The 24,173-nt window shown below is 46.9% G+C and overlaps 1 protein-coding gene across 1 annotated transcript in view; it reads left to right on the top strand.

Moving 5' to 3' along the window:
* The window catches only part of LOC308486408 (C-type lectin domain family 4 member A-like), a 31,624-nt gene extending 10,825 nt beyond the window's left edge, over positions 1 to 20,799 (top strand). Inside the window, exons 5-9 of the mRNA XM_081023240.1 lie at positions 385 to 483; positions 5,808 to 5,894; positions 13,230 to 13,381; positions 18,313 to 18,425; positions 20,412 to 20,799. Of these exons, the coding sequence (XP_080879366.1) occupies positions 385 to 483; positions 5,808 to 5,894; positions 13,230 to 13,381; positions 18,313 to 18,425; positions 20,412 to 20,574 (614 nt within the window). The 3' untranslated portion in view covers positions 20,575 to 20,799. The remainder of the gene's footprint in view (positions 1 to 384; positions 484 to 5,807; positions 5,895 to 13,229; positions 13,382 to 18,312; positions 18,426 to 20,411) is intronic.
* Positions 20,800 to 24,173: the final 3,374 nt, after the last annotated feature.

The raw sequence follows: 24,173 nt of genomic DNA on the forward strand, positions 1-24,173 counted from the left end.
GGAGGCAGTTTGAGTGCCTGGCGTGCTCTGCTCCATGGTGTCACGAAGAGTCAGACACGACTAAACGACAACAAGCTGCATAAATCTAGATCTGATAGAAATGTGGGCTAACTTTTGCTTTTAATTGTGAAAACATAACTGTGGGAAATTGATGAAAATTTATTGACAGAAAAATAAACAAATCCTGATGTCCTCTCTGCAGTCTGCTGCCCACACTCCGGGGCTGAGTTGTGACTTTGCAAAGAGGCGCTGGTGTTGAAGCCTGGTGTCAGCTCAGGCCTTCTGGGTGGGGTGGGGGGCAAGGGATGCCCAACCCGCCAGTCTTGCCTGGGACATGCCCCCTGTGTTATAGCAGCCTGTCTTTCTTGCCTTCCTCCATGATAGATGAGCAACGGGTCATACGGCTATCGGACAACATTGACGCTGCGAAGTCGATACGGGTCTTTTTCGTCAGCCACAATCAAACCCTCGATGCGTTGAACGGTAAGAGATGTCTTGCCGCGAGAATGCCTGCGATCCACCTAACTGCCCACCTGCCACTCTCACCAAGCCCCCAACCACTGCCCCCCGTTAGGATATAGTTCCATTCCACCTTTAGAACAGATGTGTGGATGGTTGTATGTCACATGTCTGTTTACTTCCAGCACAGTTTGCTGGGAACTTGCGTTGTATATTGCTTTTGCCTATACTGCTGTTTGCTTGGACACGAAGGCAAGCAGACATGTTTTTCTTTTGTCCTGCTGCTGAATAAAAGGCTGTAAATATGCTTACACATGTCTCTGTCCGCCACTTCCGTTGTGAAAAGTTATTTACTCTGCTGATAAGAGCGTGCTCAGTCTCTAAAGGTTTCTGAGGCTTGAGTCGCTGATTGATGTTGTTCCAAGAACCGGAGTTCGCCCGGCTGCCGGCCGGTGGCTGGAGCCAGCTGAGGGCCTGCCAAATGCCCCCATCTCCCCGGATGCATCCCAAACCCCTATCCTTTAGTATCATGGCGCACAGGGCCATCTTAAGTATATCCGGTGCCATGGTGCAAATATCCCTCCGGCGCACCTCCACCCCGTTTCCCAGAGTTGCCGACCTTTTTACGGTGTTTTGCGGGGCTGGAGGAGGCAGGCAGCGGCTGGAGGGTGGCTCCTCCGGCGGGGAAAAGGCAGAGACTCCGGGCGCGGCTCTGCGGCAGAGAGGCGGGCAAGGGCAGCGAGCTGATGCCAGGAGGCACCGCATCCAGCCTCCACCTCTTCCCTGGCACCCTGCAGAACCTGGCACTCTGGCGCCCTGCGCCATTTGCCTCTATGGGCAAGACGCCCCTGGTGGCTCAGCAGGTGGGCTGAAGTGGGGAGGGGGCAGAGGGGGGTGTGCCCGCTTGTCATAGGATCATGTAGTTGGAAGGCACACAGGGCCGATTTTATGTGATTCATTGCACCTGTGGGTAGCCTGTCTCATGCTACTAGGGTTCTGTCTACACCAGGGGTGCCCAAACATTTTTCAAAGAGGGTCAGATTTGATGAAGTGAACATACGTGAGGGCTGACCAAGGTTGTTGACCTTTTAAGGGATTGAGCTTTTTTTTTACGATTTACCCCAAAGTTGTTGAAGTTGAAGTTGTTGGGGTTTTACCTCAGGAAATAAACTGCCACAAGGCCCAGATTAAACCGACCGGTGGGCTGGATTAGGCCCCCAAAACAGACCTTGGACATGCCTGATACAGTATCAGCTTACTATCGCTGATCCATGGCCATTTGATGTACCTCTGGTTTATTTTGGTATGTATTTATTATTGGTTGTTCATATGCAGGCCTGTCATATCATTCTCTGCATTGTACAGTGGACGCTCGGGTTGGGAACGTGATCCGTGCAGGATGCAAGTTCGCAACCCGCATTGTTCGCAGCCCGCAGCGCCGAGCGGGTTGCAATTCGGCGCTTCTGCACATGCGCAAAGTGCGACTTAGTGCTTCTGCACATGCGCGACCGCCGAAACCCGGAGGTAACCCATTCCGGTACTTCCAGGTTTTGGCAGGTCCGTAACCCGAAAAAACGCAACCCGAAGCATCTGTAACCCAAGGTATGACTGTATTTGAATGTAATGGATTTCATTTTATATTATCGCCAGCTGATGAAGAATTGTCATTGGAACAGTTCGTTAGCCCGGAAGAACTGTTCTGTCTGCTGCTGTGCTTGGAGCAGCCTTTTGTGACGTTTGGGGCACCTACCATCTCATTTCTGTGTTGCTGTTCGTATAACTCCACCGTGCTCCAGTTCACTCTAGACAGCATTTTGGATATAATATTTACTGTGGAAAGGTGTTTGGCCTCAATTTCAGTGATTCTTTATAATGACATACCATTCTTATCATTCTGCTTATGGAATAGTTAGGTAAAGGTAAAGGGACCCCTGACCATTAGGTCCAGTCATGACCAACTCTGGAGTTGCAGCGCTCATCTCGCTTTATTGGCCGAGGGAGCCGGCGTACAGCTTCCGGGTGTGGCGTTCGTACGGAGCCCCCGGTCGTCTCACGGACTATTGACCCGTACACCACTAATCTGCTGCCACCAACCAGGTCCTCCCTGGTAAAATCCCTTCAGTCTCAGTCAGCTTTTCAATTACTAAAGAAGAGTGTGTTTTATTTCAGACATAAAACAAAACTTTTTTTATATATATAAATACTTATTAAGGTTTTCACAATATTACAAAATGAAAAAGAAAAAAGAAAAAATACAAAATAAAAATAATTAAAAACAATTCAATCTTTCCATCACTTATCTTTCATTTGCTTGTTTCCCAGACCTCCTCATACCTCCCTTTTTTGTATTCCAGTTCAATTTATTAGTTCAGCAATTCCTTTCCCTCCTTATTTTATCCTGATCTTTAATCTTAATATATTATAGCATTAAATTTTTACCTGTTAAAAATCCATTTTTTCATATTCTTTTATACCATTACAGCTAGAAACCACTTAACTTCAATCCAACATCATTCTAACATTCATTAATTTTGCAGTATTTCTGTAAATAGTCTTTAAATTTCTTCCAATCTTCTTCCACCGACTCTTCTCCCTGGTCTCGGATTCTGCCAGTCATTTCCGCCAATTCCATGTAGTCCATCACCTTCATCTGCCATTCTTCCAGAGTGGGTAGGTCTTGTGTCTTCCAATACTTTGCAATAAGTATTCTTGCTGCTGTTGTGGCATACATAAAGAAAGTTCTATCCTTCTTTAACACCGATTGGCTGACTATGCCCAGGAGAAAGGCCTCTGGTTTCTTCAAGAAGGTATACTTAAATACCTTTTTTAAATCATTATAAATCATCTCCCAGAAAGCCTTAATCCTTGGGCACGTCCACCAAAGGTGAAAAAATGTACCTTCAGTTTCTTTACATTTCCAACATTTATTATCGGGCAAGCGATAGATTTTTGCAAGCTTGACTGGGGTTATGTACCACCTGTATATCATTTTCATAATATTATCTCTTAAGGCATTGCATGCCGTAAACTTCATACCTGTGGCCCATAACTGTTCCCAGTCAGCCATCACTATGCTATGTCCAACATCTTGTGCCCATTTAATCATAGCAGATTTCACCGTTTCATCCTGAGTATTCCATTTCAACAGCAAGTTATACATCTTTGACAAAATCTTAGTTTTGGGTTCTAACAGTTCTGTTTCTAATTTTTATTTTTCCACCTGGAAGCCGATTTTCTTGTCCAAATTATATGCCTCCATTATCTGATAATAATGAAGCCAGTCTTGCACTTTGTTTTTTAGTTTTTCAAAACTCTGCAATTTCAGTCTATCTCCATCTTGTTCCAAAATTTCCCAATATTTCGACCATTTGACCTCCATATTGAGCTTTTTCTGAGCTTTCGCTTCCATTGGTGACAGCCACCTTGGTGTTTTATTTTCCAATAAATCCTTATATCTTATCCAGACATTGAACAATGCTTTCCTGACAATATGGTTTTTAAATGCTTTATGCGCTTTGACCTTATCATAACACAAATATGCATGCCATCCAAATACGTTGTTAAAACCTTCTAAATCCAAAATGTCTGTGTTTTCGAGAAGCAGCCATTCTTTCAACCAGCAAAAAGCTGCTGATTCATAGTAAAGTTTAAAGTCTGGCAGGGCAAATCCACCTCTTTCCTTTACATCTGTTAGTATTTTAAATTTTATTCTAGGCTTCTTGCCCTGCCAGACAAATCTAGAAATATCTCTCTGCCACTTCTTGAAACAGTCCATTTTGTCCACAATTTGCAATGTTTGAAACAAAAACAGCATTCTAGGCAATACATTCATTTTTATCGCAGCAATACGGCCCAGCAGTGAAAGCTTCAAATTTAACCAAATTTCTAAATCTTTTTTCACTTCAGCCCAGCATTTTTCATAGTTGTCTTTAAATAAATTCCCATTTTTTGCTGTCATGTTAATCCCCAAGTATTTGACTTTCTTGACCACTTTTAAACCTGTCTCATTCTGAAACCTCTCTCTCTCAATTGGTGTTAAGTTTTTCTCTAAAACCTTGGTTTTTGACTTATTCAGTTTAAACCCTGCAACCTGACCAAATTCTTGAATCAGTTCTAAAACCCTTTTGGTACTAGATTCTGGCTCCTGTAACGTCAATACTAAGTCATCTGCAAATGCTCTCAATTTGTACTGTTTGGCTCCGACTTGTATACCTTTAACCAACTGATCCCTTCTAATCATATTCAGCAAAACCTCCAGGACCGATATAAAAAGCAGTGGGGAGATTGGGCAACCTTGTCGTGTCCCTTTTTCTATCTTAAATTCTTCCGTCACCACATTATTTACAATTAATTTAGCCTTTTGTTCAGAATATATTGCACTTATACCGTTTTCAAAGCCTTGGCCTACCCCCATACCCTGTAAGTTCTTTTTCATAAAAGACATAAAACAAAACTTGTACAGCATTCCAAACGGTGTTCCTCTTTACTTTCTTAGTCTTATGTTCCTCTCTCTATCTCTGCTACCTCCCCACACTCAAGGACCAACTGCCCTAACTGTCTCTCTATTACCAACTGCCTTTCCCACCCAGCCAACCCACTCAAACCAACCAACTACCCACCCACAACTCCCAACGAACTAACTAGCAGAACTCCTCCCAGAACCAGTTTTATAGACCCTCTGACTCCACCCCCCGGGTCCTGTCTGTGCAACCCATTTAACTATTTCCCCTCCAGCACTCTCTCATATAAGTTAACGTCACACTGGGTAATGTGGCCAGCATGACTAAGCCGCTTCTGGCGAACCAGAGCAGTGCACGGAAACACTGTTTACTTTCCCGCCAGAGCGGTACCTATTTATCTACTTGCACTTTGACGTGCTTTCAAACTGCTAGGTTGGCAGGAGCAGGGACCGAGCAATGGGAGCTCACCCCATTGCGGGGATTCGAACTGCCGACCTTCTGATCAGCAAGTTCCAGGCTCTGTGGTTTAACCCACAGCGCCACCCACGTCCCTTTATGGAATAGTTACTTGACTCTTATTAGTTTGTAACTCCCTGCACATATTACATGTCTTCTGCTTATGAATTTTGAAACAGTTTGGATAGGGTTATAGAAATATTGTCAATATATTATTAGCCTATGTGTTGCTTGATGTTGTTCGGATTGTTCTGTTTTGCAACACAGGGGGATTTTTCGGGTTTATTATTCTCCGGACTGGAGGCAGGCCACGTCGCTTGTACCCAACGCAATCGGCAGACAGACACACTTCACACTCCCGGGAACCTTTCTATATATTTATGCTCGACTGCCCGAGACCTCCCTGACTTGCACTTTTGCAAATTGTTCTAGATACCGAAATCCTAGGGTTGGCAGAGAATTTAGCGGGGTTTCTACGCGACATCAAGACAAGGACTACTGCAGTGAATGTCGCAATTGGTAAGTTTGTCTGCAGAAGAATCGGGGAGGGGGGAGACACAAGCTGCAAGCCTTTTCTCCCCCCACCCCTCATTTATTGGTAAAAACCTCTTGGTGTTTCGCAACTTTCTGACTAGTTGCAGGACCTTAGCCAGACCTAGCAGGGTAAACGAAGAATCCACGGAAGGAATTGGCAACTTGGCTGCAGACAGAATAGACGAAGCAGGAACCAGGAACTTGTAGTTAGGTGCTTATTATATACAGTGGACTATTTACAGGAACAGGATGAGGAGATTTCACCCCTCCCATACCCAAGAATCTCCTGATCATCTCCTGATGGTCTCTGCTGACTCTCCAGAGAGAAGGAGGCGTGTCCTGCCTATCTACTTATTCTGCCCAGCAACATATCTGTGTGTGTGTGAGAGAGAGAGTCAGTCGGTCAGTGTATCGGAGAGAGTGAGAGTGTTGGAGATCCTAGAGATTAGGTTGCTGCTAAGAGCAGCTGCAGACTCTCAGTGTAGCATTGATTTATGCTTAGAATATTCAGCTCTGTATATAGTTTTGTATCATAGTTGTAGTTATAGAATAAAAGGAAGATATTTTACAGAGCTGCTCTCCGAGTGGTTTATACTCTGCAAGACTCTGCAAAACTCTGCTGCGCAACGACTGTATTATTGAGACAGTGAATCCGGTGCTCTCAGCTCTGAGCTGTGAGTCCACAGCACTGTGACCGTTTCCTGTGAGAAGGAGGTCTCTGGCGGTGCTCCCCAGCTCGCCTAGCCCAGTCGGGGTTGAGGTGCAAGAGTCCAGTTGGTGCACTGGCTCTAGGGCGATGCTGACATCGGTTATGGGCCCAGTCGTTGTTCCAGTCGTCTGACCTGGCGTTGTTCCAGTCATCCCAGGCGTCCCAGGCGTCCCAGTCGCCAGAGGTTTCTGTTGCTGATTGCCGGACGGTGGAACGGACGCTGCATGCTGGACTGATTTGCGGTGCCCAGAAGCAGAGCTGTTTTGGAGCAGAGTGTTCAAGCTGCCGCTGTTGCTCTTGCTGCTGCTTGATTTATGGAGGTATGTTGCTGACTGCCAAAGGAAGAAGATAGCATCCCTGTTTGCCTGTTAATTGCGCTCTGAGTGGAAGAGAGAGTGGCTGAGGGAGTCAAGGCTTTATCTGTGTTGCACGAGGGAAGTGTCTTGCTCTAAGTAATAGCAGACATGGCCTGTGCACATTCTGGCCAGATGGCTCTGTCCTTTCCTCTCCTCACGCCTGAAACCTATGCAGTTTGGCAAGTAAAGATGAAAGCGCTTTTACAGAGGGAGAAGCTATTTCACACGATAGAAGATGACCCTCCAGATAAGGATGATGATGATTGGGCTGAGTGGCATGCTGCAGATATGAAAGCCCGAGGGACAATTATTTTGAGTGTTTCAGACCACTTGCTGGTGAACTTAGAGGGTCAAGAGACTGCACAAGCTGTTTGGCATAAGTTGAGAGATATGCATCTTAGACAAAATGCTGGTTCCAGTGTGATTTTCTTTAAGAAGCTGTGCAGGCTGCAGTTGGAGAAAGGTGGTGATTTGCCTAGCCATCTGTCTCAATTAAAGCGTCTCAGACAAGACCTTGTTCAGCGAGACCTGGCTATTTCAGAGGCTGTGTTTGCAATGCTAATGATCAATAGCCTAGATGAGTCTTATGATGGAGTGGCTGCCCAGATTTCTACAATGCCTTCTGACCGGCTAACAGAAGATTATGTGTCTAGCATGCTTCTGAATGAGTGGGATCGCAGACAGGCTGTTAAAGAAAGCCGGGACTGTGCTGTTAAAAATGTGCTTGAAAATGTGCCTGAGTCTTCAGCAGGGGAAAGTGAAAGTGAAACTGCTGCTGTTAAAGCTTTGAAATTGAAGCGGTGCTTTTCGTGTGGAGCACAAGGCCATTTGAGTTTCCAGTGCAAGAAGTCTTCAAAGAAGAAGGGAAACTTCAGAGGCAGAGGGGGAGGAGGACGAAATCCCCATGCACCTGCTACTTCAAAGGCCTTGATCTCTCGCTGTTCCAGTCAACGTGGGCGGAGTTTCTTCGTGGTCGACTCTGGCTGTTCAAACCACGTGGCCAAAGATAAGAATCTCTTTGTTCAGCTTGAGAAGCAAGAGAAAGAAATTCATCAAGCAGATGGGACAGTTCTCACGAGTATGGCTCAGGGAACTGTGTTCTTAAAGAGCCTGAATGCAACTATTAAGAATGTCCTGTATGCGCCTGATATTCAGGACAATTTGTTGAGTGTTTCCCAGCTTGATCGTCAAGGGTTTAAGGTGGTGTTTGCTAAATCTCGCTGTGAAATTCTTAGAGATGGCAAGCTCATTCTGTATGCAAAATGTGTAAATGGATTGTACCAATTGCCTTTTGTTTCAGGTACAGGCGCTGCAGAAGCAACTGAGAAAGAGTGTTGCAATTTGTCTGTAGATAAGAATGAGAAGTTGCATGACCAATGTATTCATTATTACCACCGTATTTATGGTCATTTGAATTTCCAGGCTGTGGCAAAAATGCCTGATATGGTTCAGGGTATGAAGTTGAAAGAATGTCCCTACCACATGAAATGTGTTTCTTGTGCTGAGAGTAAGGCACGGCAAGCTCCCAAAGGTACAGAGTCTGGGAGAGAGGCCAAGAAACCATATGAAGTCATTCATGCAGACTTAGTGGGGCCTCTAACGCTCTCTAGAGGCAATTCAAGGTTTTTCATGGTTCTGATAGACTCCTATTCGAAATATGTTTGGGTCTATATGCTGCAGAAAAAGTCTGAAGCCTTTACCAAGTTTCGCCAGTTTTGTAAATGGCTCAGAAATGTACATAATGAGAATGTACGTTTTCTTTTCACAGACAAGGGTGGAGAGTTTTGTTCAGAAGAGTTTGAGAGTTTTCTTTCTGAACAGGGCATTGAGCATAGGACCGCCACGCCCAGATCACCCTGGCAGAATGGTTTATGTGAGAGAGTAAACCAGACTCTGCAGCAAGGAATCAGAACGCTGTTACATGATTCAGGGCTGCCCAATCCTTTTTGGGCTGAAGCTCTTTCGTTTTTCTGTCATGTGTATAACAGGAGGTAACAGTCTAGTGTAAATTGCACCCCATATGAGATGCTTCACGGAAGAAAGCCATGTGTAAAGCATTTTAAAATTTTTGGTTCGGAGGTTTGGGTGCACACCTCGCAAGGTGACAAACTGAGCAAGCGTGGAGAACATGGTGTTTTCCTAGGATATGAGAAAGGGTCTTATCGTGTTCTGATCACAGACACGAAAACCATAAGGCTGACCAGGAGTATTGATGACAATCCACAATGGGACAGAGTTGGCGTTTTTCAGTGCCATCCCATTTGTGATGATGGTGCAAAAGGGGCAAAGAAAGTTAAGAGGGAGGCAAGTGTTGTTGGTGATGATAATCCTGATGCCAATGTAGTTCCAGATGATGGCACAGATTATCAGAGCCCAAAAGCCTCAGGTGAGTCTGACGCTGACTCAGACTTAGCAGCTTCATATACTTTAGCTCCCCATTCTCCCAAAGAGGAGGAAGCACCAGAACAAGAGGATCAAAGAGTTCTGCGCAGGTCCGAGAGAACAACCAAGGGTGTACCACCGAAAAGGTTTTCTGAAGAGTTTGCAAAGACTGCGGTCACGAGCAACTCTGGTGGGGTTTTCAAACCTAGCATGAAGTGTGCTGAGAGTAGTAGCACAAAACGCTTTATTTATTTCCTTACCTGATATTTGGAGGAAAGCGTGTATTTGAGTTCTGAAAATGGTTTGTTCAAATCTGCCTAATTAGAGATGTTAATTTGCATGTGAGAAAGAGAAATGTGTGTGAAGATTTTTCCAGAAGCTGCTTATTCAATGGTATTGTAAAAGTGTTTTATATGCCGGGAGAGAGATACCTGCAGATATGTTAACCAAGGTTGTAAGCAGAGAACAACTTTTGGAGTGTGTGTGTAAATTGCAGTTATGTTAAAGATTCTTGAAATGGTCGGATGAAATGGGGGAGGATGAGGAGATTTCACCCCTCCCATACCCAAGAATCTCCTGATCATCTCCTGATGGTCTCTGCTGACTCTCCAGAGAGAAGGAGGCGTGTCCTGCCTATCTACTTATTCTGCCCAGCAACATATCTGTGTGTGTGTGAGAGAGAGAGTCAGTCAGTCAGTGTATCGGAGAGAGTGAGAGTGTTGGAGATCCTAGAGATTAGGTTGCTGCTAAGAGCAGCTGCAGACTCTCAGTGTAGCATTGATTTATGCTTAGAATATTCAGCTCTGTATATAGTTTTGTATCATAGTTGTAGTTATAGAATAAAAGGAAGATATTTTACAGAGCTGCTCTCCGAGTGGTTTATACTCTGCAAGACTCTGCAAAACTCTGCTGCGCAACGACTGTATTATTGAGACAGTGAATCCGGTGCTCTTAGCTCTGAGCTGTGAGTCCACAGCACTGTGACCGTTTCCTGTGAGAAGGAGGTCTCTGGCGGTGCTCCCCAGCTCGCCTAGCCCAGTCGGGGTTGAGGTGCAAGAGTCCAGTTGGTGCACTGGCTCTAGGGCGATGCTGACACAGAACACAGATCTTTAGCTAGCTCTCTCATACACGACTCACAACTCCTACACTGACACACAGAACTCTGAAGACTGAGCTCTGAACTAACACATTCCCGTTAGTAGGCCATTAATTATCACTCCCTTGAGAGAGCTTGACCAATCAGGGAGTTGTCTCCATGTCTCTGTTATCACCAGGCAGACTTACTCCTTCAGATTGCCTTCTGGCTGTCTGCCAAACCTTAATTGACTCTGTGTGAGTAGCTGCACGTACACAGTTTCCCAACATCATTTCCAGAACTGGATAACTTATTCCCTTCTTCAATTCTGGCTGCCCTTGTTGAAGGCCAACCCAGCAATGAACTGTATTTGGTTTAGGACCAATGGCTGGAGTTCTAATGTGCGTTTGTTACAAATATGTGTTCACTCTTAACCTTACACCCACGAGTTCTCACACAGGAGGAATGAAGAAAGATTGAGGGGTTGTTGTTGTTTTTTACATGATACAGTGGTGCCTTGATTCTCAAACACCTTGGTACTCAAACAACTTGGAACCCAAACACTGCAAACTCCGAAGTAAGTGTTCCGGTTTGCGAACTTCTTTCGGAAGCCGAACATCCTCCGTTTTGAGTGTTTCGCTTCTGTTCTGTAGAACCCAGTTCAGCTACTGATGGACTGATTGTGTGACTGCAGTACATTGTTTGTTGCTTTCATTTTATGGATCAATGGTCTCATTAGATAGTAAAATTCATGTTAAATTGCTGTTGTTTTCCAAAATCTGGAACCGATTCATCCATTTTGCATTACTTTCTGTGGGAAAGCGCACCTTGATTTTTGAATGCTTTGGTTTTGAAGCAGACTTCCGGAATGGATTAAGTTTGAGAACCAAGGTACCACTGTATTAAAAAAAAGGTATATGAATGCTGCTTCAGATGGCAACATCACAATATAATCAGGCAGGAAATCCCATAATATGCATGTATAGTTGTTGTTTATATAGTATATGTATAGCCTGATCTTTTTTAATTGTTGCAACAGGGTCCCCACTCACCACACGCAGGAGGGAGAACCCCAAACAATGGTGCGCAAGCCCTTATATAGACTTTTGAAATTGCCCACCCTGTAGCCCAAGACCACTCCCAAAAAGCATCAAACATACATCACAGAAGGTGGTGGTCTACACCAGAAATCCTGTTTGCCAGGATACCTGATAATGGTCACTGACTGCTTTACCTGGACAGCCCGGCCATTCTTTTGTGATGGTAAAAACTTTAATTCCTGAGTCCAGGTCACAGGCTCACCCTATTTATACACAAATACGACCTTAAGTCAAGTAAGCAAAAGACAATGGAGAGTCTTTCCCATTTCCTTCTCCTTGCAGAGAAATATCTGAGGTCACTGGGAGAGTCAAAATGGCTTCAGGGTTGTTCTCCTGTACTATTACAGACACCTGGTTTATATACTTATGTATGCGTTTGCCTCATACATTTATGAATACTTATTTTATATTTGGGACCTGAGAATTCTTATAACACAAAGGTTACCTTTGACGTGCAATAAACCTATACCTTAAACATTCCATACTTTAGCATTTCATTTTACAGTGGTACCTCAGGTTGAGTACTTAATTCGTTCCAGAGGTCCGTTCTTAACCTGAAACGGTTCTTAACCTGAAGCACCACTTTAGCTAATGGGGCCTCCTGCTGCCACCGGAGCACGATTTTTGTTCTCATCCTGAAGCAAAGTTCTTAACCCAAGGTACTATTTCTGGGTTAGCGGAGTCTGTAACCTGAAGCGTATGTAACCTGAAGCGTATGTAACCCGAGGTACCACTGTATTTATTTGTACGCCTCCTTATCTCAAGGGGGTGTACTTAGTTCACCCCTCCCCATTTCATCTTCACAACAACCCTGCAAAGTAGGCCAAGCCAAGAAAGGCGGCCACTGACTCCAAGGTTGCCCTGTGAGCTTCATGTGTGTGTAAGGATTCGAACCCAGCTCTCTCATCTCAGGCCTTAGCCCAACACTCCAACCATTACACCACATCGGATTCTGCAAAGGAACTTTTGATGATTTCCCGGTACTATTCCCAATCCGGCTGCTGGCACAGTAACATAAGCACTGGCGCGCGCACACACACACACACACGAAGATTGGCATCATTCATTCAAAGACCCTGACCCTAATCCAGAATGTGGCAGCTAGACTGGTGACTGGGAGCAGCCACCAAGACCACATAACACCGGTCTTGAAAGACCTATGTTGGCTCCCAGTACGTTTCTGAGCACAATTCAAAGTGTTGGTGCTGGCCTTTCAAGCCCTAAACAGCCTTAGTCCAGAATACCTGAAGGAACGTCTCCACTCCCATCGTTCAGCCTGGACACTGAGGTCCAGCGCCGAGGGCCTTCTGGCGGTTCCCTCGCTGCGAGAAGCCAAGTTGCAGGGAACCAGGCAGAGGGCCTTCTCGGTGGTGGTGCAAGCGCTGTGGAACTCCCTCCCACCAGATGTCAAAGAGAACAACAACTACCAGACTTTTAGAAGGCCTGTGAAGGCAGCCCTGTTTAGGGAAGCTTTTAATGTTTGATGCATTATGGTATTTTAATATTTTGTTGGAAGCCACCCAGAGTGGCTGGGGAAGCCCAGCCAGATGGGCAGGGTATAAATAATAAATCATCATCATCATCATCATCATCATCATCGTCATCATCATTATACAGATGGACCGGCTGGTTTCTAACACATCTCCTTCTCTCTCTCTCTATTTCTCTCTCCTGCATGCTTCTGGTTCGCCTCGCAAGACAACATAATTAAACTGATCAACGGCGGGTGGCAGCCCTTCAAAGGACGACTCTTTTACTTCATCTCGCACCCAATGGGTTTTGATTTTGCTCAGAGTGAATGTGAGAAACTAAAGACAGTGCTGCCCACCATTGTCACGAAGGAAGAGGAGGTAAGTTTGAGGACTGCGATCCTCTGGTGCCTCACCCAGATATATATTCGCTCTCCCTAGGAAAACCCACTGTGGACCGCTGGAACAGGACAAATGTCCACCGTTTTTTTTCTGCAAATGGACATTTGTTATAGCCCGGAGGGATCCCAAAGTCTGTCTAGTTCCAACCCCCTGGAATGCAGGAATCTCAACTAAATCACGCATGACAGGATCACAGGTGAATCATAGAATCATAGAGTTGGAAGAGACCACAAGGGCCATCGAGTCCAACCCCCTGCCAAGCAGGAAACACCATCAGAGCACTCCTGACATATGGTTGTCAAGCCTCTGCTTAAAGACCTCCAAAGAAGGAGACTCCACCACACTCCTTGGCAGCAAATTCCACTGTCGAACAGCTCTTACTGTCAGGGAGTTCTTCCTAATGTTTAGGTGGAATCTTCTTTCTTGTACTTTGGATCCATTGCTCCGTGTCCGCTTCTCTGGAGCAGCAGAAAGCAACCTTTCTCCCTCCTCTATGTGACATCCTTTTATATATTTGAACATGGCTATCATATCACCCCTTAACCTCCTCTTCTCCAGGCCAAACATGCCCAGCTCCCTTAGCCATTCCTCATAAGGCATCGTTTCCAGGCCTTTGACCATTTTGGTTGCCCTCCTCTGGACACGTTCCAGTTTGTCAGTGTCCTTCTTGAACTGTGGTGCCCAGAACTGGACACAGTACTCCAGGTGAGGTCTGACCAGAGCAGAATACAGTGGCACTATTACTTCCCTTGATCTAGATGCTATACTCCTATTGATGCAGCCCAGAATTGCACTGGCTTTTTTAGCTGCCGCGTCACACTGTTGGCTCATGTCAAGTTTGTGGTCAACCAAGACTCCTAGATCCTTTTCACATGTACTGCTCTCAAGCCAGGTGTCACCCATCTTGTATTTGTGCCTCTCATTTTTTTTCAGGTGGAAGGAAACCAAGTCAATGCGCAAAGCTCTTTTGCAAAAATGATCTACACCAGGGGTCAGCAAACTTACCGTGCCTCAGGCTGGTGTCTCCAGAGCCCATCTTGCAGCAAGCCAGAGGGCAGGGGAGCATGTGCCCATAATCGTGCACACACACTATTTCCGGCACACTTCCGGGTCAGGGGAGCACCGGAAATAGCTTGTGCGCATGTGCATGGGCCTCCTCCGACCCAGATGTGCACTGGAAATAACCCTTGCGCATGCGCACAACGCTTGCGCATGCACACAAGCTATTTCCAGTGCTCCTCCGACCCGGAGGTGGGTGGCCTCGCAGCACAGCGCCAGTAAGAGCGGGCAGCTGCAGCGGGGGGCTGGGGTTGCCGCGGGCCGGATAAACAAGTCCCTCGGGCCTTATCCAGCCCACAGGCCTTAGTTTGGAGACCCCTGCTCTACACCTTGCAGAAATAATCAGAAAGCAGTTTGAGTTTACGAATCATTAAATAAGTTGGAGTTCTTGTTATTAAATATACCAAGAAAAAAAGCACACCAAGAACTCTGGCCAATATAAGTTTCAGCAGTGGGAGAGGTCCCTACTCACAAATCAATAATCAATTGTAACAAACACTAATCCATTCAAAAGTATATATTCTGACAAGGATTACAAACTCAAATTAAGATTATAAACCCAAACAGAGATTACAAACTGAAACTCATAAGGATATGTATAGCACAATAATTCGTTACAGAATTAGAGATAAGAATTTATGAGTAAAGATAAGTTCATGTTAGTCCATAGTCAGATTTGATGTGATGGTCTTAGTTTCAATTTGAGCAGACTTCTGACTTCTGCTCAGTGACCAGCAACCTCGAAAATAAGGGATCAGCAGCCAAAATAAGGGATTTTCCAGGCACAAGTGTGTTCAATTTCTGTGCTCCTCCGAGCCAAAGGCAGAAAGCCCAGCCAGCAGCCAAACAAAGCCTCAAGTGGTGGTTCCCACAGCGCAGCAACCCGGCAAAGGGGATGCAGCAAGGAAAACCACCGTCACCTCTCCGCTGGGAAGCGCTGAGCAAAGGCGAGTCCCCAGACAATGCGGCCGATTTGATTGGCACAAGGCATGCAAGCTCCACCCCCCAGTCGTTCTTAGACTCCTTATTGGGTGAGCAACGCAGCCAAGCAACACAGTTGGAGCCTCCCTCCTCCCTGGCCAGCAGGGAGGGAGGGAGGGAGAGGAGCTGCTTTCTTTGAAACCCGGGAAATTTAAGGGACATCATCAATAAGGGACAGCAGCGGGACACGGCGCTGGGATAAGGGAGTTTCCCGCCAAAAAAGGGGCGGTTGACAGCTATGCACCTTTGGGGTGGGAGAACATCTGAATCTTCTCTTTGGGATCACATGGTCCCTTGAGAATCTTCCCACTTGCACTCAGAACCACTTTGAGCATCTGTGCAGCAGTCACGAGCCAAATTTAGCTGGAGATGGAACTGAATGCTGTCTCGAGAAGCAGGAAATACTCGACTGCCTTCCTCTACTGCTTTATCCAGCTTTCAGCTTTTAAGAAAAAATGCAGAGCCCTGTTATGCCATTCAATGAAGGAAGTCCATTGCTTTGCAGAAGTGTTTCAAGCCCACAGCAGGCTAAAATAGAACCGCAACCATCACAGCTAAGTGCTGGTCAGTTTCTGGCTAGTTTGCAGATTTGGGTGGGAACGGACGTGCCATCCTGCAGACAATTCCAGTGGTGTAGCGTGGGTTGCCAGAGCCCGGGGCTATGGAGGGAAACGGACAGAGTATGTGTGTGTGTAATCGGCTGCCTAATGACGCCCGCGTCACCCAAGAGATCGCAGACGCAGAGATAAGAAAAGAAGAATCGTTCCATTGGTCTGGAGAGGTTCACTTCCTGGTCTCATGGAGAAGCTGTTTTCAACAGAGTCCAGTGACGGAAGAGCGCAGCTGCATTGTGGCAGCACCGGGCGTTGATATTTTGCATCCCTAATAATTTTGTCGTCCCGTTCCCCCACCACCAGCACGCTATGCCACTGGACAAATCTGAACACATGGTCAATGAAGCCGGGGTTTCATCTGACCTTGCGTGGCAAGGGGTGTAGATCAATTGGTAGAGAATGTACCTTGCAAACAGAAGATGCCTGGTTCATTCATCCTGAAACCCTGGAGAGGCAGGGGCCACCAGGTGGCGTGTTGGAAGATGGCCGACAATAACATCTCTCTGACCCATACGAGGTACTAAGGGGCTACTATGGGAAGTATGTAGCCTTCCTGAACTCCTCCAGGATGTGGAGAACTGCTCTGCCAGCTGTGTTCACAATGCACCCCCTGAAACGAGTGATGGGGGTGCCGAACACTTGGCAAAAGGCCCTCGGTGAAGTCAGACCTTCCTGACGCCGATTCCAATTAGCGCGTGCTGGTTGCTTCAGCTGGAATTATAATTGGAAACATACGATTGGAAACGAAGCTGAAAGCCCATACATCAAGTAAAGCTCGAAGATAAGACTGCTGATTAATGGATCTCTGCGACTAGGAGTGATGGATGGATAAGTAAATGAGAGCCAGTGTGGTGTAGTGGTTAAGAGCGGTAGTCTCGTAATCTGGGGAACCGGGTTCGCGTCTCCGCTCCTCCACATGCAGCTGCTGGGTGACCTTGGGCCAGTCATACTTCTTTGAAGTCTCTCAGCCCCACTCACCTCACAGAGTGTTTGTTGTGGGGGAGGAAGGGAAAGGAGAATGTTATCCGCTTTGAGACTCCTGAAGGGGAGTGAAAGGCGGGATATCAAATCCAAACTCTTCTTCTTCTTCTTCTTCTTCTGATGAATCACCATAAGCAGACTGTATGTTTGGAACGAAGGGGGGGTGGAGTAAAAAACTCTTTTCTTCTTTGCATGATGTGATATTAATAACCCTTCACCCCAGATAGAAACAAGATCGTCGCGTTTCTATGAATCATAGGCAGAATTTTAAGAACTATGTGGGACGGAGTACAAGGAAAAAGACTGCAGAACGGTGAGAAAGGAAGAAAATTTTTATGACGCACTTAAAATATGGCGTCTCGCCATGACAGGTTTACCGAGGAAGAAGGACTGGGGGCAGAGAATCAGGATTGTTTGAAAGAGAAGGAATGTTGGAATGTAAGTTTGACCTGACAGAACCCCCAGACTCATTTGTTATTTGGTAAGCCTGAGAAAAATAAAGGACAGATCGGAGATTAACTTTGTTTATGGAAGCGTTGTACAGAGGCTGTCCCGGATCGATATGATTTTTGGAAAAGTACAAAATCCACATAGAATGCCAGCTGTTACCCTGCTTGTGAAAATCATCAGAGATTGCAAAGAAAGGAATTTATGATAACAACAAGAAGAGAAAAGAAGTAACAAAGGACTTTCCAGATCAAACTGGAGAGAACTGTCTAATTAATGCAGTAAGATAAGTGATGCTGTTTTGGACTCGAGCTGAGCTTGATGTATGGGTATCCCCAAAAAAATTTAAAATTTGGCTGTATAATTTGGAATCAATGTGATAATGTGATGTGATTGGCCTGTTAATAAAAATTATTTTTTAAAAAAAGAAAGAAACCCTGGAGAGGCATGGCTGCCTGCCAGTGTAGGGTCTGACTCAGTACAGACCGCTTCATGTTATGTTCTTTCAGGTTACACCCCGCGGCGACCTGGAAGTACCGGAAAGGGTTACTTCCGGGTTTCGCCGCTTGCACATGCACAGATGCTCAAAATGACGCTGCGTGCTTGCGCAGAAGCGGCGAACTGCACCCCGCGCATGCGCAGACGTGCTGCTGCGGGTTGTGCTCTTTTCATGTTGCGAATGGGCCTCCGGAACGTTCGCAGCCAGAGGTACCACTGTATAGCACATCTACCTCACGCCTGTGTGAGCTTTCTGCCGGAAAATTGATGAACAGTCCTCCCGAAAGGGTCCTTCGTCCCAGTCAGGCCTTCTGTTTGGCTCTCTTGCAGCTTTTCATTGAGTCGATTGCCAAGGAGTCGAGTAAGGGAGTGTGGATTGGGCTCAAAAAGGACGGCTTCTCATGGAGATGGCTTGATGGGACACCGTACAATGCAAATAGCAGGCAAGTGTCTGGAGAAACCTCTATACCGTAAAGAAACTCTCGGGTGTTTTCTCTTTCCCATCCTAAAAGCAGCTTACGGAAGGTTGCCTTTCCCGGGTTCAACTTCACAAGAAGCGGGAATAGGGCAGACTCGGAAAACGAGGTTCTCTTGGCATTCTGACGAGAAGCTACCTTGTTCACACCTCCAGTGTGGTGTAGTGGTTAAGAGCGGTAGTCTCGGGAACTGGTGAACCAGGTTCGCTTCCCCACTCCTCCACATGCAGCTGCTGGGTGACCTTGGGCCAGTCACACTTCTCTGAAGTCTCTCAGCCCCACTCACCTCACAGAGTGTTTGTTGTGGGGGAGGAAGGGAAAGGAGAATGTTAGCCGCTTTGAGACTCCTTCGGGTAGTGATAAAGTGGGATATCAAATCCAAACGCTTCTTCCAGTCAATGCACAGACCGAAACACAATCGTGCTTCGAATTTTGGTCTTGTCCGAATTTCGCAGCACAATTCACCAGCCATTCTAAGCATTCCTGTTTGGATAGGCCTACTACGCAAGGTGCTTGGAAGTTTTGTAAACAAAAATCTGCCCTTTTTTCCTTTATGGGGTATCCAAGAGCCCATATAGAGTCCTTACGTAGGTTTCCTTTTGGTAGGAGAAAATAACAGAGGGTAACCAGAGAATATTGCAGCTAGTAAGCCTGATCTTTATTAATCTGTTGCAACAGGGTCCTCACTCACCACACGCAGGAGGGAGGAGGAACCCAGAATTTAAAATGTCTTATATAGACATTTTAAATTCCCTCCCTGGAGTCCAAGACCACCCCCAGAAACATCATGCATACATCACAGAAAGGGCGGTCTACATCAGAAATCTGAGTGCTTTGTTTACCTCCTGTCTGCCAGGTTACCTGTTTAATGGTCACTTGATTGGCTTGGCTGGGGAGCCTGGCCAGTCTTTTGTAATGATAAATACTTAGTTCCTGAGCCAGGTCACAGCCTCACACCCTATTCATACCTTAAATGTGCCCTTAAGACAGGATTTGTGAAGGAAAAGCCAGTGGGGAGGTTTTTCCATTTTCCTTTGACCTTGCAGAAGAAACATTTGGTCAGTTTGGGAATCAAAATGGTTTCAGGTTGGTCTTCCTGTGCTGATCTATGTATGTGCTTGGTTGGTACATTGATGAACATTTCATCTATATTTGAGACCTTAAAATTCTTATCACAGAAGGTGGATGCGAGTTCCCTGTAACTTGGATTCTCGCAGCGAGGGAACCGCCAGAAGGCCCTCGGTGCTGGATCTCAGTGTCCGGGCAGAACGATGGGGGTGGAGACGCTCCTTCAGGTATTCTGGACCGAGGCCGTTTAGGGCTTTAAAGGTCAGCACCAACACTTGGAATTGTGCCCGGAAATGTATTGGGAGCCAATGTAGGACTTTCAAGACCCTTGCCGCATTCTGGATTAATTGTAGTTTCCGGGTCACCTTCAAAGGTAGCCCCACATAGAGCACATTGCAGTAGTCCAAGCGGAAGATAACCAGAGCATGCACCACTCTGGCGAGGCAGTCCACGGGCAGGGAGGGTCTCAGCCTGGGTACCAGATGGTAAACAGCTGCCCTGGACACAGAATTGACTTGTGCCTCCATAGAATACAGTAAATGCTCATAAATGTGCAAGGCAAACACACATACATAAGCAGATAAGCCACAGGTCTGAAATAGTACAGGAGGGCAATCCTGAAGCCATCTGGACTCTCCTCAAAGGGCCTCAGATATTTCTCTGCAAGGAAGCTTTCCAATTGTCTTTTCACTTGCAAATCCCATGAACAAAACTTCCTGGAATGTAGTTGTGGCACCCAGAACTCGACACAGGTGTGGTAGTTTGAAAGTAGCTGGACACAGAGGCGGGACGCATCAAATTGCTGAGAAATTTTGTTATGGTGTACAGAACAGAACCAAAGTAGGATTGCAATCTGCACTGACGAACATTGCCTCTTCTTTTCAGTTACTGGAATGAATTAAGCAAGATCCCTGGGCCAGTACTGGAAGAATGTGTTGAAGTTCTCAATGAATGCAATACTCCAGGCTTCTGCTGGGAAGATGCAGACTGCACTGATCAAAGAAGCCCAGTTTGTGTGATGTTCCCAGACTCAATATATTTGCCTTAAGCTCTACACAAGAGGGAAAAAATGGACAGAGGACCATTTCATCCCAAAAAACCAAAGGATAACCCAGTCAGCTAGCAGACGCAGAGAGACGGGGAAGGAATCCACTCCGCTTTCTGGCTCTCACACCTTATCAATAATGTTGCTTCCCTAAATTGGGAGACCTTATTTTGAACCCCTCAAAGATGCAGATGATGAAGACCCAAAATAAAACCATTTGCCTCCTCACGTTCTCCTTTCCCAGTTTTCCATCTTTGGGGGAGTTTCCTCACGAGCACCATGAATAATAATATTTTTAAAAAATATTTATCTGGAAATGTCATGTAGCAGGAAAGGAGGAGAAATGCTCTTCGAAGTTCCCCACCAAATCTCTTCGTTGAAATAAAAAAAGGAGTGTCTCTCCACTGTGGCGTAGCACATGTTCCTAATCTGGACAAGACGCCCTTTTAAGATCCATCGAAAGGCGAGAGAGAGAGTGTGGTGTAGTGGTGAGAGGGTTGGGCTAGGACCTGGGAGAGACCAGTGTTCAGAGCCCCACTGGGCCTTGAAGCTGACAGGGTGACCTTGAGGGGCCAGTCCCTGGCTCTCAGCCTAACCCATGGGTCAGCAAACTAAGGCACGGGGGCCGGATCTGGCCCAATTGCCTTCTGGATCTGGCTCGCGGACAGTCCGGGAATCGCCACGTGGATCTGATTCTGATTGTTCGAGATGCAGATTCTCCACACACACACAGCAACAGCGCCTCCTCCCTCCCTCCTCCTGGCTTCTCCCCGCCCTGCCTAGAGGAGGAAGGGGGCTGGGCTTTGTGGGTTCCAGCCCCTCTCCAGAGCCCTTTCGTGCACTGCTCATCATCCCTCCACCACCGCCGCCGCCAGCCTCTGCTACTCGTAAGACAGGAGCCATGGTTGGCTGAGCGCCCCCTCGAACGGCCGCCATTTAAAGCAGCCCCTATCTGGATGTGCTGAGCCCGGGGGGGGGGTAACCCGAGTAACGCAGTCCAGGTCCGGTCCCGAATCCAAGGGTTCCGCTAGGAGTCAGTCCAATGGGGCCAAGGCAGGACACGAGGCAGGAAACCAGGCAAGGTCAAGCACAGAATCAGGCAGGTTGTGGCAAACAGCAACATTGCTCCCGCAATCTGGGGCGGGGTCCAGTAGCCTTTTATCTCTGTCGGGGTAATGGTCGGTCCTGGTCCCCCGGCGACTCACCTCCCTGTCTCGCCTGAAGGCGACCGCTCCTCCTGGGGGTACTCAGGTCTCTCCTTCTCTCAGACCTCAGTCTCTGCAGCTCGGGAGACATTGGTGGGTTACTAGACCCAGAGGCTGCCTCAGCCTCTCCTGACCCAACCGGTAGTGGAGCAGCTGTAAGTGACGGCCCAGCTGGAGGCAACGAGGTCATCCCCGCATCTGGAGCCAGGGCAGGCTCAGGCCCCTGACTCGGCTCAGCTGGTGCTTGTTGCAGGGAAACCTCCGCAGACTGGGACTCTTCAGGATCAGGCCCCAGACTGGATTCAGATGCCACCTGAGGCAAAGGATCCGATGCAGACTGAGACTCCTCTGGTTCCGAGCCCAAGCCTGAGTCCCAGGCCATCACACCGGAGCCCTTTCGCACGCCGCTCATCGTCCCTCATTCATCCCCCCCCCCAAATATAGTCCACCACCCCCACAAGGTCTGAGGGACAGTGGACCATTCCCCCGCTGAAAAATTTTGCAGACCCCTGGCCTAACCTATCTCAAGATCATGGACTGGTTGGATGCAGAAGAACAGCGGGGGGGGGACCAGCTGGGGAGCCCCCAAGGGAAGGAGGCTCAGATCCCAGGAAGGGGTGGTGAGACAACGATGAGGGGTCAGAAGGAGAGGACTGGGAGGAGAAGGAGGTGTCGTAAGCAGAAGAGGCAACAGGGCTTAGTGAGCTGGGAGAGTCAGTGGCAGAGAGGAGTCCAGAATCAGAGGCGGAAGCTGAAGCAGGAGAGGAAGGGGTACAAGAGGCAGGCAGGAATCAGTCTGGTGAAGAGTCATGGGTATCCCCTCCTGCTGCTGAGACAAGCTCTCCTCTCCCTGGTCTCCCAGAACCAGGAGTGGCATGAAGATGGGGGAGCAAAGACAGACTTGCACAGTCTCCGATTGCTTGGGGGGAACCCTGGAGAGGAGGAGACAGCTGGGGGGAGGCCCAGAAGCTGTAGTCTCAGCAACTGCTGCCTGGGGGGCAAGACCTGAGCTGCTTTGTTCATTAGGCCTGACACTCCTTTGCAGATCCCATTTTGCTAATAAAGAGTTAACTGCAACTCATTCGGTGTGATTTACTGCTGTTTCACTGTTGGTTAAATGAGGCTCCTTGAAGAGACTTCCGGGTTGGCGCCTCCAGGCAATGGCGGAGTTCCTCCGATCGGGAGGAATTTGCTCCGTGGAAATTAGGGTCTGACCGCCACGGCGAAGGCGGAGACCCACTGAAATCACAGGCAGGAGAAGCCTGTGAACTTGGGATTCGGCTGGCACCCTTTGCGCCTCCCCTACTCGCGGGGAAACCCTGATTTGGGGATCCGGAGCGAAGTGGGGTGAGTAACGCGGTGCTTCGAATTGACTGCTTCTTTCACGGAGTGAAGCCGCATCACTGTTGCTGGAGAGCACTGACTTTTTCCTGTGGACAATTGGATTTTAAACAACTACCCGTGAGTAGAACGGAAAATTAGATCCTTAAATTCATTAATTTGGCATCGAAACAGGAAGGTTCTAAACAGGAAGTCCGCCTTCCTTTTTTGTAAACAGATTGAAGCAAAGAAGTTGCAAGTTAAAGCCTTGGAAAGTTTATTTTTGTAAAGGATTAAATCTCCATCGGTTAAAACTATTAAACCCCCCTTGGAAGCAGGAGAAGAGGGGGGAAATTTTGGACCTAGTGAGCCTGCAGGAGAGAGCGAAAAACCAAATTACCACTGCTCCGAACCTGGAAACGGGCTGCCAGAAAGAGTGATGTTTTTTGACAGCTAGCAATAAGAGAAATATATTGTTTCCATTGTACTCATCTGCGTTTAAAAAGTAGGAAAAGAAACTAACTTTATAGTTTAAATTGTGTTTGAAAGGATTGATACAAGTGGAGACTGTTTCCCTCTAGAGGGAGCTTTTGAAACTGTTACAAGAGTGGAGCTGGGGTTTTTCCAGTCGCAAGATAAGACCTGTGTGAAATAGAGATTGACCTTGGACTTTAAGAATGTTGACAGAAGGAGCCTTAGTGACTGTATTATGTAAGATAAGCTATTCGTTGGAACAGCTCCACAAGAAGACGGACGCTATGAATACCAAACTTGAGAACTTGGGACAAAAAGTGACTAATTTGGAACAAAAAGTGACCATTAATACAGAAATTGTTCAGGATTTGACACAGGAACCTACCTTGACAGGACAAACTGGGGAGAAGAAGAAGGAGAATGTTGGTGTTGTTAAACCTAAAATAATACAAGTGGAAGCCCCAGTTTTACAGAGGCAAACTGAGGACTGTAAGTGGAGGCCTTTTAGGAATGAATATAGAAAAAGTCAGAATTTGAAGATTGGAGCCCTGCTTGGATTGAAGAAGGAAGGTTGGATAGACTCTTTCAAGCAGAGATTTACTG

This window comes from Podarcis pityusensis, assembly GCF_964106645.2.
Source record: "Podarcis pityusensis genome assembly, chromosome: 10".
Taxonomy (NCBI): domain Eukaryota; kingdom Metazoa; phylum Chordata; class Lepidosauria; order Squamata; family Lacertidae; genus Podarcis; species Podarcis pityusensis.